The sequence below is a fragment of the Gigantopelta aegis genome, chromosome 3, assembly GCF_016097555.1.
Source record: "Gigantopelta aegis isolate Gae_Host chromosome 3, Gae_host_genome, whole genome shotgun sequence".
Classification (NCBI taxonomy): domain Eukaryota; kingdom Metazoa; phylum Mollusca; class Gastropoda; order Neomphalida; family Peltospiridae; genus Gigantopelta; species Gigantopelta aegis.
In genome coordinates, this window is record NC_054701.1 from 19,971,017 (window position 1) to 19,984,171 (window position 13,155).

The 13,155-nt window shown below is 38.0% G+C and overlaps 1 protein-coding gene across 1 annotated transcript; it reads right to left on the reverse strand.

Annotated features, from left to right (window-relative positions):
- Positions 1–1,935: 1,935 nt before the first annotated feature.
- Positions 1,936–9,775, reverse strand: LOC121369522 (putative methyltransferase DDB_G0268948). The gene is made up of 4 exons (XM_041494632.1): positions 9,009–9,775; positions 6,252–6,349; positions 5,722–5,853; positions 1,936–2,038 (listed from the first exon to the last, which is right to left on the reverse strand). Exons 1-4 carry the CDS (start codon positions 9,471–9,473, stop codon positions 1,954–1,956), a joined length of 780 nt encoding a protein of 259 aa, XP_041350566.1. The 5' UTR covers positions 9,474–9,775; the 3' UTR covers positions 1,936–1,953.
- Between the last annotated feature and the right edge of the window lie 3,380 nt (positions 9,776–13,155).

A 13,155-nucleotide genomic window follows, 5' to 3' on the forward strand; every position in this document is an offset into this window, starting at 1 on the left:
CTCCAGTATACTTTTAAGATTTAGAACACAATTTCAATCATAGAATCATTTCGATTCCATCCTGAACTTGTGTTATAAAATTTAAGATATTGAATTTTATTCCAACTTTTAATATTTATATTTTTGCACAGTACTTTACACTGTGTTTTAATTCAACTTTAGAATGTTAATATTGATGTTGATAATGACTATTTTTGCAATCACCTTAGTTTGACACCCAATAGCCATTGTATTTCTCGTGCTGCTGTGTCGTTAAACCTTCATGTTCTCTTTTACAATTTTGATCATAATTTGTCTTCCTGTGATGCGAAGGCCAGGATATAACTGGTAGGGGTGGGATTTAGCTCAGTCAATTGAGGTGCTTGTGTCGCAGGTTCGAACCACCTTGGTGGATCCATTCAACTGATTGAGGTTTTTCTCATTCCAACCAGTGCACTACAACTGGTCAAAGGCTGTCTGTGGAAAAGTGCATTTCGAAAACTAGCAGATTTCCTATGACAACGACGTGCCAGAATTACTAAATATTTGATGGCCAATTAATTAATCAGTGTGCTCTAGTGGTGTCGTTAAACAAAACAAACTTTTTAGGACCACCCAGGACTGGGGGAGGGGTAATTGTGTGTGTGTCTTGTCCCATCCAGTGTCCCATGACTGATACATAAAAGGTCATGGTATGTACTGTCCTGTTTGTGGGAAGGTCAATATAAAATACTAAGGGTGGGACATAGCCTGTTGGGAAAGTGCTCGCCTGATGTGTGGCCAGTCTAGGATCATCCCCATCAGTGGGCCCATTTGGCTATTTGACACTAGCCAGTGCATCACAACTGGTATATCAAAGGCTGTGGTATGTGCTATCCTGCCTGTGGAATGGTACATATAAAAATCCATTGCTACTAATGAAAAAAATGTGGGTTTCCTCTCTAAGACATTTTTGATATCCAACCACCTGTGATTAATAGAAAGAATGTTTTATTTAATGACGCACTCAACACATTTTATTTACGGTTATATGGCGTCAGACATATGGTTAAGGACCACACAGATTTTGAGAGGAAACCTGCTGTCATCGGCTACTCTTTTATGACAGGCAGCAAGGGATCTTTTATTTGCACTTCCCACAGGCAGGATAGCACAAACCATGGCCTTTGTTGAACCAGTTATGGATCACTGGTCGGTGCAAGTGGTTTACACCTACCCATTGAGCCTTGCGGGGAACTCGCTCAGGGTTTGGAGTCGGTACCTGGATTAAAAACCCCATGCCTCGACTGGGATCCGAACCCAGTACCTACCAGCCTGTAGACCGATGGCTAACCACGACGCCACCGAGGCCGGTCCAATGATTAATAAATCAATGTGCTCTAGTGGTGTCGTTAAACAAATAAAATTTTATAAAATAAATAAAATTTTATAAAATACCCTTCTGTAACAGTAGGAGTAGCTTATATGGCAGCAGCAGGTTTCATCTGAACCGAGTGTTGAAACTAGCCATATGATAGATAGCAAATGGCTGTATTTGAAAAATGTGCTGGGGTGCATATAACCGATCCCTTGTTTTTTCTTGGTAGTACTGAATGAAAGTTTCCTAGGTTTTTAACAGTTTGTTTCTAGGTTTTCCGCCGTGTGTTAAAAATGTACCATATTCTTCATCCAAAACGTATGGTATGATTTTGGCTGATTCTTTTCATCCATTCTGAATTGGGCCGCCATTTTAAACCATTGTCCAACAGATCGGAGGTCAGTTTTCTTTGTGTCATGTTCCATTCTTTGTCGTTAAACATCTATTCTATCTATTCTGTTGTTCCATGCTTTGTCGTTAAACATCTATTCTATCTATTCAGTTGTTCCATTCTTCTGCAACGTACTTCAAAACTGGAATGGTGTGTTATACGGGGAGAAACTGATCTGTTCCAAATGTTTAAATAAGACCAATTTAGATATGTCAGCTCATGTTTATTATGTTTCTACAGGTTTGTGTCCCATCAGCATGAACACTGGCCACTCTACACAGATCTTGGTATCAGCATACAAAGCTTTGAACCTAAACAAATTAAAAACAACAGCATTATTATTAGTTTACTGAAATTTGTTTTTGCTGATATTGTCAAAATAAAAACAACAGCACACTCAACCTGCAATGCTCTAGTGGTGTTGTTAAACAAAATAAACTTTCTTTCAACCTGCAATTATCTGGAGGCTCTAAATGAATTTTAGTCAGATTTTAACAGTTTTTAAATACAATGTCAGAATACACATTTTTTAGAACTTTAGTATCCCAAAGACCATGTAATTATGTGGGGGTGGGGGTGGGTTGGGTGGGTTTTTTTTGTCTTATGCACGACAAAGATTCTTTATTGATATTTGATAGAAGTAGCCTATATGGCGGCTGTGGATGTCATCTCTTAACTTGACAAAGTGTAGAAATAATATGTTGGAGATCAAAAAGCGGTGGTTTGAAAATGCCTTTGTGTCATTAAATATTGTTTTCCTTTGTAGAGAAGGCCAAAATACGAGCAGTGTTCGAGATTAAAATTTTTGGCCAGTATCCCAGTTGAATACTAACATTTCAAAATCTGGTATCCCACCTGAGAATTTAGTATGATATGGTATCCCGGTGGGATACTGGGTTCTTGAAGTCTGGTATCCAAAATTAAATTCTGGTATCCCCCGGATATCGGGATACCGTTAATCTCGAACACTGACAAGTATCATAAGCTCTGACTGTACAATTGCTGGTGTGTGTAGAAAACTGTGCAAGGTTGTCTAGACTGTAAAATACATTAACAAAGAAAATCAGCCTGGAGCAGGACCCCCCCCCCCACTCTGCTCATGGGCCTGAATTGTTAGTATTGACATTGGAATCTCTATTTACTAAAGGATGAAGCACAAGCAGACATCTCAGTTGCAAGTATCTAGGATGTTTGTCCAGTGCATGGCTGAATGGTTCGAGAGAGACATCGGCAGGCACATATGCAGGGTTTGGGTCTAGTCTGGTGAGCGAAGTTTATAGCGGACTGTGTGTGTGTGTGTGTGGGGGGGGGGGGGGGGGGGGGGGGGGTCAATCATGCTTTCCCAGAAAATAGACTGAAAAAAACTAGAAAATGTGCTTGAGTGTACGCTTGGTCGGTGTAGTTTTAGAATTATAATTCATGTGTATTGTACCTAAAAAAGACCTGAGTAGCAGTGTAAAAGTGGTGCAGTTTTTCGTAATCGCGACTGCGCCATGTCAAAAACTACACACATAGAAAACGACCCTTATTCCTCTACAGTGAGCTGCTAAAACTCACTCTCGAAGAAGCCAGTGTAGCATTTAATTTGCACTCCCCAAGAATATGCACTGCCCGGTCATTATTATACGTATAATTTGCACTGCCCCAGTTATTATTATACGTATAATACGCACCCCTTGAATTATTTGCACTCCAGTAGCTATTATTGTACATTATAATGTGAACTCTCCACTACTATGTTTGAATACTTTAATGAATACAATCCACATTCATTATTAGTCCGCTATCGGTCCAACCGGAAGGGCTATCTATAGGTTTCATTTCTGTTCTTCCGTCTGTCCGTCCGCAGTCCCACATAAAGTTTTGTGGATAAGTTTTTTCATATTGACATATGGAGCTGAAATTTGGTATATAATTTTATCATTAGAGATCAAGTTTGACTTTCATGACGATTTACACATTTTGACCGAATTATGGTCCTTGAACATGGGGGATACGGAAATTTGTTTTCCGGACTCTCTCTCTCCCCCCCCCCCCCCCCCCAGTGCCTCAACATACTGACTTTCTTGACGATTTACTTTACATGTAGCTGTTACCATATACTATTACATATCAAGTTTGAACGTAGAGTAGATTATGTATATATTATACGTATAATTATGAATGAGGAGTGTAGATTATACATATAATATTGAATGGGGAGTGTGGATTATACATATAATATTGAATGGGGAGTGTGGATTATACATATAATAATGAACGGGTATTGTCAATTATAATAATTTATAGTAATTTAAACTAAATTAATTTAGTGCTATAGAATATAAATCTAATAATGAATGTAGAGCTTTGCAATGCTATCTCCACATAATTCCTGTCATATTAATGGGAAGTAAGGGAAGCAAGGGATGGGCGAAAAGATTCTGGGATCCAGGAATGTTTTGGCCTCCTTGGATCCGCCCCTGATTCACATAGCCAGCTAGATTCGCCACTGATATTTATATCAACTTTTACAAAATGCACTGACCATACAAACATAAAAAAAGCGCTAAAAAAATATACAATTATGTGAATGCTTAAAACATTATAATCTACGTGTAATATCAACTGGGGGAGTGCATATTATTCAAAGGGAGTGCATATTATTCAAAGGGAGTGCATATTATACATATAATATAGACTAGGGGAGTACATATTACATGTATAATATGCACTGGGGAGTGCTTATTCTACATATAGTCTTGACTAGGGGTGCAAATCAAGGGGAGTGCAAATTATGTGACACCGGTGCTGGCGTGTGAACTCTGAACCTACGATTTTTATGCCACTGAAGTTGACGATGTAGATAATAAATATAATATCTAGTAATTTACATATCCATGCATTAAATTAATTTCCTAATACCCGTTTAACGAATTTATAATTGAAACTTTCCTGTTTCATCACACCAACCAGGGGCGTAGCGTGAGCTGGACCTGGGGGGGGGGGCGGGTTCGACCTTTTCTATTTTGTTTTCCATATGTATAAACCAGTATGTTTTAGTTCTGAAAGCGGAGGGGGGGGGGGTTCGTTCAGCCTACGCCCTTGCCAACAACCCTCTTTACCTTGTATTACAAATGCGATTTAATCTATATAATTTGATGGCTATTTGTTATGATTTTTTTTTTTTACATTAATCCCCCCCCCCCCCCCCCATGTTTTTTATTTGATTTGGTATAGGTTTAAAAGTTAATGTTTTAAAATGAATTTTAACTATGCAGTTGCATGCCAACTGATCAGTTCTCTTTTAATGCAAATAGATTATGGGAGATAACTTGTGTGTTAGTGTATTTAGTTATTGTTACTCAGGAATTGCCAAGTTACTAAAAATGCATGGATTCAAGATACCAACGAACATATTTGAGAAGTTCTGATTTGAAAACTTAAATTGTATGGTAGATCTTACGATTTTCCCACAACTGCTTTGTGAAACGGTTGTAAATTATAATATAACACTGATCATAAGATGCTGCAATCGAGCCTAGCAACATGGCTTTCGTGAAACGGTTGTAAATTATAATATAACACTGATCATAAGATGCTGCAATCGAGCCTAGCAACATGGCTTTCGTGAAACGGGACTCCAAATTAACGGGGGCGGAATGTAGCCCAGTGGTAAAGCGCTCGACTGATACGCGGTCGGTTTAGGATCGATCCCCATCGGTGGCCCCATTGAGCTATTTCTCATTCCAGCCAGTGCTCCACAACTGGTGTAACAAAGGCTGTGGTATGTACTATCCTGACTGTGGGATGGTGCGTATAAAAGATCCCTTGCTGCTAATCGAAAAGAGTAGCCCATGAAGTGGCGACAGCGGGTTTCCTCTCCGTATATCTGTATGGACCTTTACCATATGCCTGATATCATATAACTGTAAATAAAACATGTTGAGTGTGTCGTTAAATAAAACATTTCCTTCCTTCCTTCCAAATTAATTTTTTTTTTAAAACAACCTACCTTGACTTTATGTCGTCCAGCTGTGTGGAGGAAGGGTGGACCTTCAAGTAGGCTTGCCATCCAGACCACGAAGAGACGAAACCGATAAACTCGTCTACTGACCAGTGTCTCACTATCTTTAAAGTGTCGTCCCTGCGTTATAATGAAATCGAAACAAGTTCATCTCAGTAAGATGAGTCATATGACAATGTTAAATCAAGTCCTGTTCGATTGTACTTGTATACTTAGAAAAGATGTTATGCATCAATCAAAATTAAGTCAGTGCCCAAAATGTTACAAATTAAATTTCAGATGGTTAAAAAATTAATGAGGATTTTAACCACCAGGAATGTTTTAAACATATTTTAATATTTCGGCAAATTAAAACTTGCATAGATTTAGTCAAATTTTAATTTAATCATTTGGGGAACTATGCTGGAGGTTCAGATTTTTTGTTTATTTAATAAATAATATACATATATACATGCGAAGTGCATCAGACAAGCAGGTCAGATATCACTTTGCCATGAACCTCACAGTACCCATTTTACCTTCTCCATCCTGCAAATGGTAAGACGAACTGCTCAAGGTGATTGTCGACATGTCCGGCATTTACGTCCCAGTAGTCCTTCAGAGTGTCCCTGTCAAACTGAAACACCAATCTGATTAAAATCAGCTCCACCTGGTCTTTAATTTCCACTGGTTATAGGCCAGTGGAGCCTATTTTAATCAGATTGACTGAAACACAGTACTGGTATTATAGCATTACATCGGTAACCATTCAATGTCTCTGTCGAACTGAAACACAGTACTGGTATTATAGCATTACATCAGTAACCATTCAGTGTCTCTGTCGAACTGAAACACAGTACTGGTATTATAGCATTACATCAGTAACCATTCAATGTCTATATCAAACTGAAACACAGTACTGGTATTATAGCATTACATCAGTAACCATTCAGTGTCTCTGTCGAACTGAAACACAGTACTGGTATTATAGCATTACATCAGTAACCATTCAATGTCTATATCAAACTGAAACACAGTACTGGTATTATAGCATTACATCAGTAACCATTCAGTGTCTCTGTCGAACTGAAACACAGTACTGGTATTATAGCATTACATCAGTAACCATTCAGTGTCTCTGTCGAACTGAAACACAGTACTGGTATTATAGCATTACATCAGTAACCATTCAATGTCTATGACAAACTGAAACACAGTACTGGTATTATAGCATTACATCAGTAACCATTCAATGTCTCTGTCAAACTGAAACACAGTACTGGTATTATAGCATTACATCAGTAACCATTCAGTGTCTATGTCGAACTGAAACACAGTACTGGTATTATAGCATTACATCAGTAACCATTCAGTGTCTCTGTCGAACTGAAACACAGTACTAGTATTATAGCATTACATCAGTAACCATTCAATGTCTATGACAAACTGAAACACAGTACTGGTATTATAGCATTACATCAGTAACCATTCAGTGTCTCTGTCGAACTGAAACACAGTACTGGTATTATAGCATTACATCAGTAACCATTCAGTGTCTCTGTCGAACTGAAACACAGTACTGGTATTATAGCATTACATCAGTAACCATTCAATGTCTATGACGAACTGAAACACAGTACTGGTATTATAGCATTACATCAGTAACCATTCAATGTCTATGTCGAACTGAAACACAGTACTGGTATTATAGCATTACATCAGTAACCATTCAATGTCTATGTCGAACTGAAACACAGTACTGGTATTATAGCATTACATCAGTAACCATTCAATGTCTATGTCGAACTGAAACACAGTACTGGTATTATAGCATTACATCAGTAACCATTCAATGTCTATGACAAACTGAAACACAGTACTGGTATTATAGCATTACATCAGTAACCATTCAATGTCTATGTCGAACTGAAACACAGTACTGGTATTATAGCATTACATCAGTAACCATTCAATGTCTCTGTCGAACTGAAACACAGTACTGGTATTATAGCATTACATCAGTAACCATTCAGTGTCTCTGTCGAACTGAAACACAGTACTGGTATTATAGCATTACATCAGTAACCATTCAATGTCTATGTCGAACTGAAACACAGTACTGGTATTATAGCATTACATCAGTAACCATTCAATGTCTCTGTCGAACTGAAACACAGTACTGGTATTATGTCAGTAGCCCTTCAGAGTGTCTGCAAAACTGAAACAGTACTTGTATTACGTCATTAATAATTCAAAGTGTCTGCAAAACTGAAACACAGTACTTATATTACGTCAGTAGCTCTTCCGAGTGTCTTCAAAACTGAAACAATACTTGTATTATGTCAGTAACCATTCAAAGTGTCTCTGCCATACTGAAACACAGTACCTGTATTAGAGTATTACGTCAGTAACCATTCAGTGTCCCTGTAAACCTGAAACACAGTACCTGTATTATAGTATTACATCAGTAACCATTCTGTCAAACTGAAACACAGTACTGGTATTATAGTATTACATCAGTAACCATTCTGTCAAACTGAAACACAGTACCTGTATTATAGTATTACATCAGTAACCATTCTGTCAAACTGAAACACAGTACCTGTATTATAGTATTACATCAGTAACCATTCTGTCAAACTGAAACACAGTACCTGTATTAGAGTATTACGTCAGTAACCATTCAGTGTCCCTGTAAAACTGAAACACAGTAGTTCTATTACGTCAGAAGCCCTTCAGGGTGTCTCTGCAAAACTTGAGTATGCCCCCTGAAAAACTGGATACCCCATAAGTCACAATGGCACTAGCTGGATTCGGGCCAGACTGTACACTGTCGGTCGCCACAATTCCCAATAGCGATAAAGATATAAAAGTAGCAACAAAGTCTGTGCTTCGCGTCGATTTGGACTCCGAGAATCAAGTCTGGTCACACTACAAGTTTCCAATAACACGGAGAATAATAATTACCTACATTTGTGTGAACTGTTGGAGTAAGCAAGAACAAAATATTTATTCACATCCATATTTAGATCACTTTCAATGCATACTGGCCCCTCTAGCTTCAGAGTGGGGGGGGGGGGGGGGGGGGGAAGGGCAGTACCTCTTCCTCATTTTGACGCCTATGTATTTAAACTGTTCCAAAATGCATGTCACTCTGAAATTTATAACCAAATTTTATATCGAAAATTATAATAATAGACCAAATACCACGTGAAACAAATGTTGCCACTATTATATATGTAGGCCTATACATGCATTAGGAGCATAATAACTATAGAATGGTTTGAGATACTTACCTGTGATTGGATGTCCTGGGCTTGCTGATTGTCCACTGTGCAGTTACCATAGCCGTAAACAACCAGTGACCCTCCCGGTTTTAAGACTCGACTCACTTCTGTGTAAAACGCGTCCGTGTTAATCCAGTGAATAGCCTGAGCTACCGTCACCAAGTCGGTGCTGTTGTTTCCAAGGAAATCGAGATCCTCAGCTGATCCTACCCGGAACTGTAGATTGGCGATATTCGTAACAGCGTTTTCTATTTGCTTTTTACTTATATCAGTACCAATAACGCTCTCGAAATAGCCAGTCAATGGTTTTGAACTTTGACCCGGACCACATCCCACATCTACAGCTAGTTTAAATTCCGCGGAGGTTTCTTTACAGAAGTCGATAATTCTCTCATACACATCTTGTCCATATGTTGGTCTAAACTTGGCATACAGCTCTGCGTGCTTCGAATCTTCAAACAATCGTTTATTCATCTTCGCAAATGTGAATTTTCATTGGACTATGGACGTGTGGTGCCTTTTCATATGATGAGTCAACTACATGCCGGTTGTTAGATGTACATGTAGTGTCTTTTTGCACGTACAATTAACTCTCTACGTCCTACCTTTCAAGCTACCTGTTCATGTTAAAACTATTTCAGTCAGTTTGTAAATCATACAGAATCTGTAATATGCAGTTAACAAAACTTTAGCGAACTAAACACTATTTCAAATCGCTATCAATGTCGTGTGACGACGAATAGCAATAGTTATCCCCCATCGGGCCATTGCCGGAGACTACTGAGGGTCTCTACGATAAAAAATACTTTCTATAGTAGTCCGAAACGGACGCAGAACGTGTGGTTTTATTGCACTATGGACGTGTGGTGCCTTTTCTATGAAGAGTCAATTCTATATGCCTGTTGGTAGATGTACATGTTGAGTCGAATTTATGCCTTACACCACGCGTGTAACTACATACAGTTGCAATCATTAAACACCTGCGTTTAACAGAAACGGGGTTCGTAAATTCGGTCAGTAGTGTCTTATCGCAGAAATAGTCAGCTCTTTACGTTACAACAATGTTACGTCCTACATTACAAGCTACCTGTCTATTTTTAAAGTATTCAAGTCCACTTGTGAACATATCGCAGTGACGCTAGCCATTATGTTTGTTTACCATAGTTTGACACCCAATAGCCGATTAGATGTATTTTTCGTGCTGGGGTGTCGTTAAACATTCGTTTATACATTCATTCATTCATTCATTCACACGCTAGCCCGTGTACTCTGACGGCAAGAGGGCTAGACAGGCAGACCACACACATAAAGAGAGGAAACCCGCCGTCGCCACTTCGATTAGCAGCAAGGGATCTTTTATATGCACCATCCCTTTTGCTGAAAACTCATTTCATTCCATTTTTTCCTGATTTGAACAAAATCCTTTTTCATTTGCAGTTGTTACCAATATGTCATTTGTCCGCATGCTTAATATATATGATTTGACGTTTCTATGAGATTATTCAGTAAAAACCCATTGCGTTATTTATGCCTTTCAGTATACATTTCTTACACACGCAATGGTCAGAACATCATTCATTCTTTTTGATAACACATATACGTGTGATAACAATTTGGAGACATACGACTGGCTGCTCCTAGGTGATGCAGATGTCGCCAATGCCATACCATCTAATGAAGAAGAAAAAAAAAACGCATGCTCGAAATCAATCACTCTGTCACGTGTGACGTATAAAGTAACATGAAATTGACTTGTCCGACTCTGTGACGTACAGGTTAACTTGAAATTGACTTGTCTGTGACACACAAATCGACTACAAGCGCTAGGTTCGTAAATACATGTAGGTTTTAGTTGGAAAAGGCGTTTAAATTTATTTTAAAACTTTTGGTGTTTTGTTTTTTGTTTTTTTAGGATATGTAATATATAGAACACTATATTCGTGTCCGTTAAATACCATTTATCTTACAACTCGTTGTTTAAAATGTATCCAACTCGCTTTCGCTCGTTCGATTCGTTTTTGAAACAACTCGTAATATAAATGGTATTTAACGGCCACTCAAATAGTATTCTCTGTTTGTTGAATTATATGTTTATGTATATTTTTTAACTTTGTACTCGATTTTTATTCACTTGATTGTGGTAGCCACTGCATAAAACTGATGCTATACTATACTGTGTATAAAGTGAGAACTGTATAAAACTGATGCTATACTATACTGTGTATACAGTGAGAACTGTATAAAACTGATGCTATACTATACCGTGTATACAGTGAGAACTGCATAAAACTGATGCTATACTATACTGTGTATACAGTGAGAACTGCATAAAACTGATGCTATACTATACCGTGTATAAAATGAGAACTGCATAAAACCGATGCTATACTATACCGTGTATACAGTGAGAACTGCATAAAACCGATGCTATACTATACCGTGTATACAGTGAGAACTGCATAAAACCGATGCTATACTATACCGTGTATACAGTGAGAACTGCATAAAACCGATGCTATACTATACCGTGTATAAAATGAGAACTGCATAAAACCGATGCTATACTATACCGTGTATACAGTGAGAACTGCATAAAACCGATGCTATACTATACCGTGTATAAAGTAAGAACTGCATAAAACCGATGCTATACTATACTGTGTATAAAGTAAGAACTGTACTCAGTGCTGTGAAGTCTTGTTTTACTTATGTGAATAAACTCCACATGATGATTTGAAGTTTTGGCTTTAGTACATATTTAGCTTGAAAAGCTAATAATTCCTCTTGGGCTAGCTATTGGAATAAGAGAATTACACAGCAGTAGCAGGTTTCTTCTCTAACACCTTGTAGCTGTTGATTAGTTGCTTGCAATCTGAGAAATACGTTTAAGATTTAGAATACAATTTTCATCATAGTCTGTTTTCTTGTGATGCGAACGGCGGGGTGTAACTCGATGTCAGAGTTTGCCCGAGGTAGGATCACCCTTGATGGCCTCTATTTTTATTTATTTATTTTCCATAACTGGTACACCAAAGGCTTTCTGTGGGAATGTTCATATAAAATGCCTAGCCATATGGCAGCAGCAGGTTTCCTCTCGACCAAAAGCTCAAATAACCATATGATAGACGGCAAATAGCTGTAGTTGAAAACTATTGTGCCGAGACGCATTTAAAAGAGTTCTTAATGTTTCTTCGTAGGAGTAGCCGAGTGCTTCGTGTGATGAGGTGACATCAAATATTTATTATACAGGTCCACGGGAAGACCAACATTATTGGTGAGGCCTATTGTGACTCCACCACGCATGAGGGTGAGATACTAATCCCATCCATATTGTTTGTTGCTGCATTCAGGTGGGGAGCATCTTGAAGCAGAAATTTGTGTTTCGATTAGGGTGTTGGAAATATTATATTTCGAGCAGAATTAACAACATTGAAATAAAGTAAGTGCAATATTGTTCAGGCGGAAGCCTGATCATGATCGGCCTTACCACATCCTTCGACATAGGTATATTATTAACTTTGGGAACGATTAGTGTTCAATCTTCTCTCTGTCATATGCCATTCTTCTGCAACTTCAAAGCTGGAATGGTAGGGCCGTATCCTGATCAAAATCCCCTGGGGGAGCACACTACTTTTTATAAACAAATGCAACACTATACAATTTAAACCCTGAGATGTGTATGATATTTTCTGGAGTTAAAAAAAAGTGAGATTCCCCTGCCGCCCCCCCCCCCCCCCCCCCCCCGAGGGTACGGCCTTGAATGGTGTGTTATACGGGAAGAAACAGATCTGTTCTAAATGCTTAAATAAGGCCAATTTACTAAATACGTCAGCTTTAAAGGGGCATCCTAGAGTTTCCTGCAATTTTAAAGATGTTATTGGCTAACAGAGAGTTTTTGTAATTACATATCAAAAATAATTTAGTTTTTCTGTATAACATATTAGTGGCTGTATATTAAACGTGTTTCTGATGGTTCTAATATTTGTACTAGATTAAATTTCATTTTATTTCCTAAAATATTGTGTTTTTTCGTACGTATGAAATTATTTGAAGACAAACTCCAGTTTGGGCTCCTTACAAATATTAAAATGACCAGAAACACATTGAATATATAGACACTGATATTCTAAACAAGAAAATATATTTAATATGTAAG

Bases quoted from the DNA above. Each gene is read 5' to 3' on its own strand.
- LOC121369522 (XM_041494632.1), bottom strand. From the start codon at position 9,473: ATGAATAAACGATTGTTTGAAGATTCGAAGCACGCAGAGCTGTATGCC. The intron at 5,854-6,251 runs GTAAAATGGGTA...ATTATAACGCAG, and splicing joins CCATTTGCAGGATGGAGAAG to GGACGACACTTTAAAGATAG. The intron at 2,039-5,721 runs GTAGGTTGTTTT...TAATTTGTTTAG, and splicing joins CTGGACGACATAAAGTCAAG to GTTCAAAGCTTTGTATGCTG.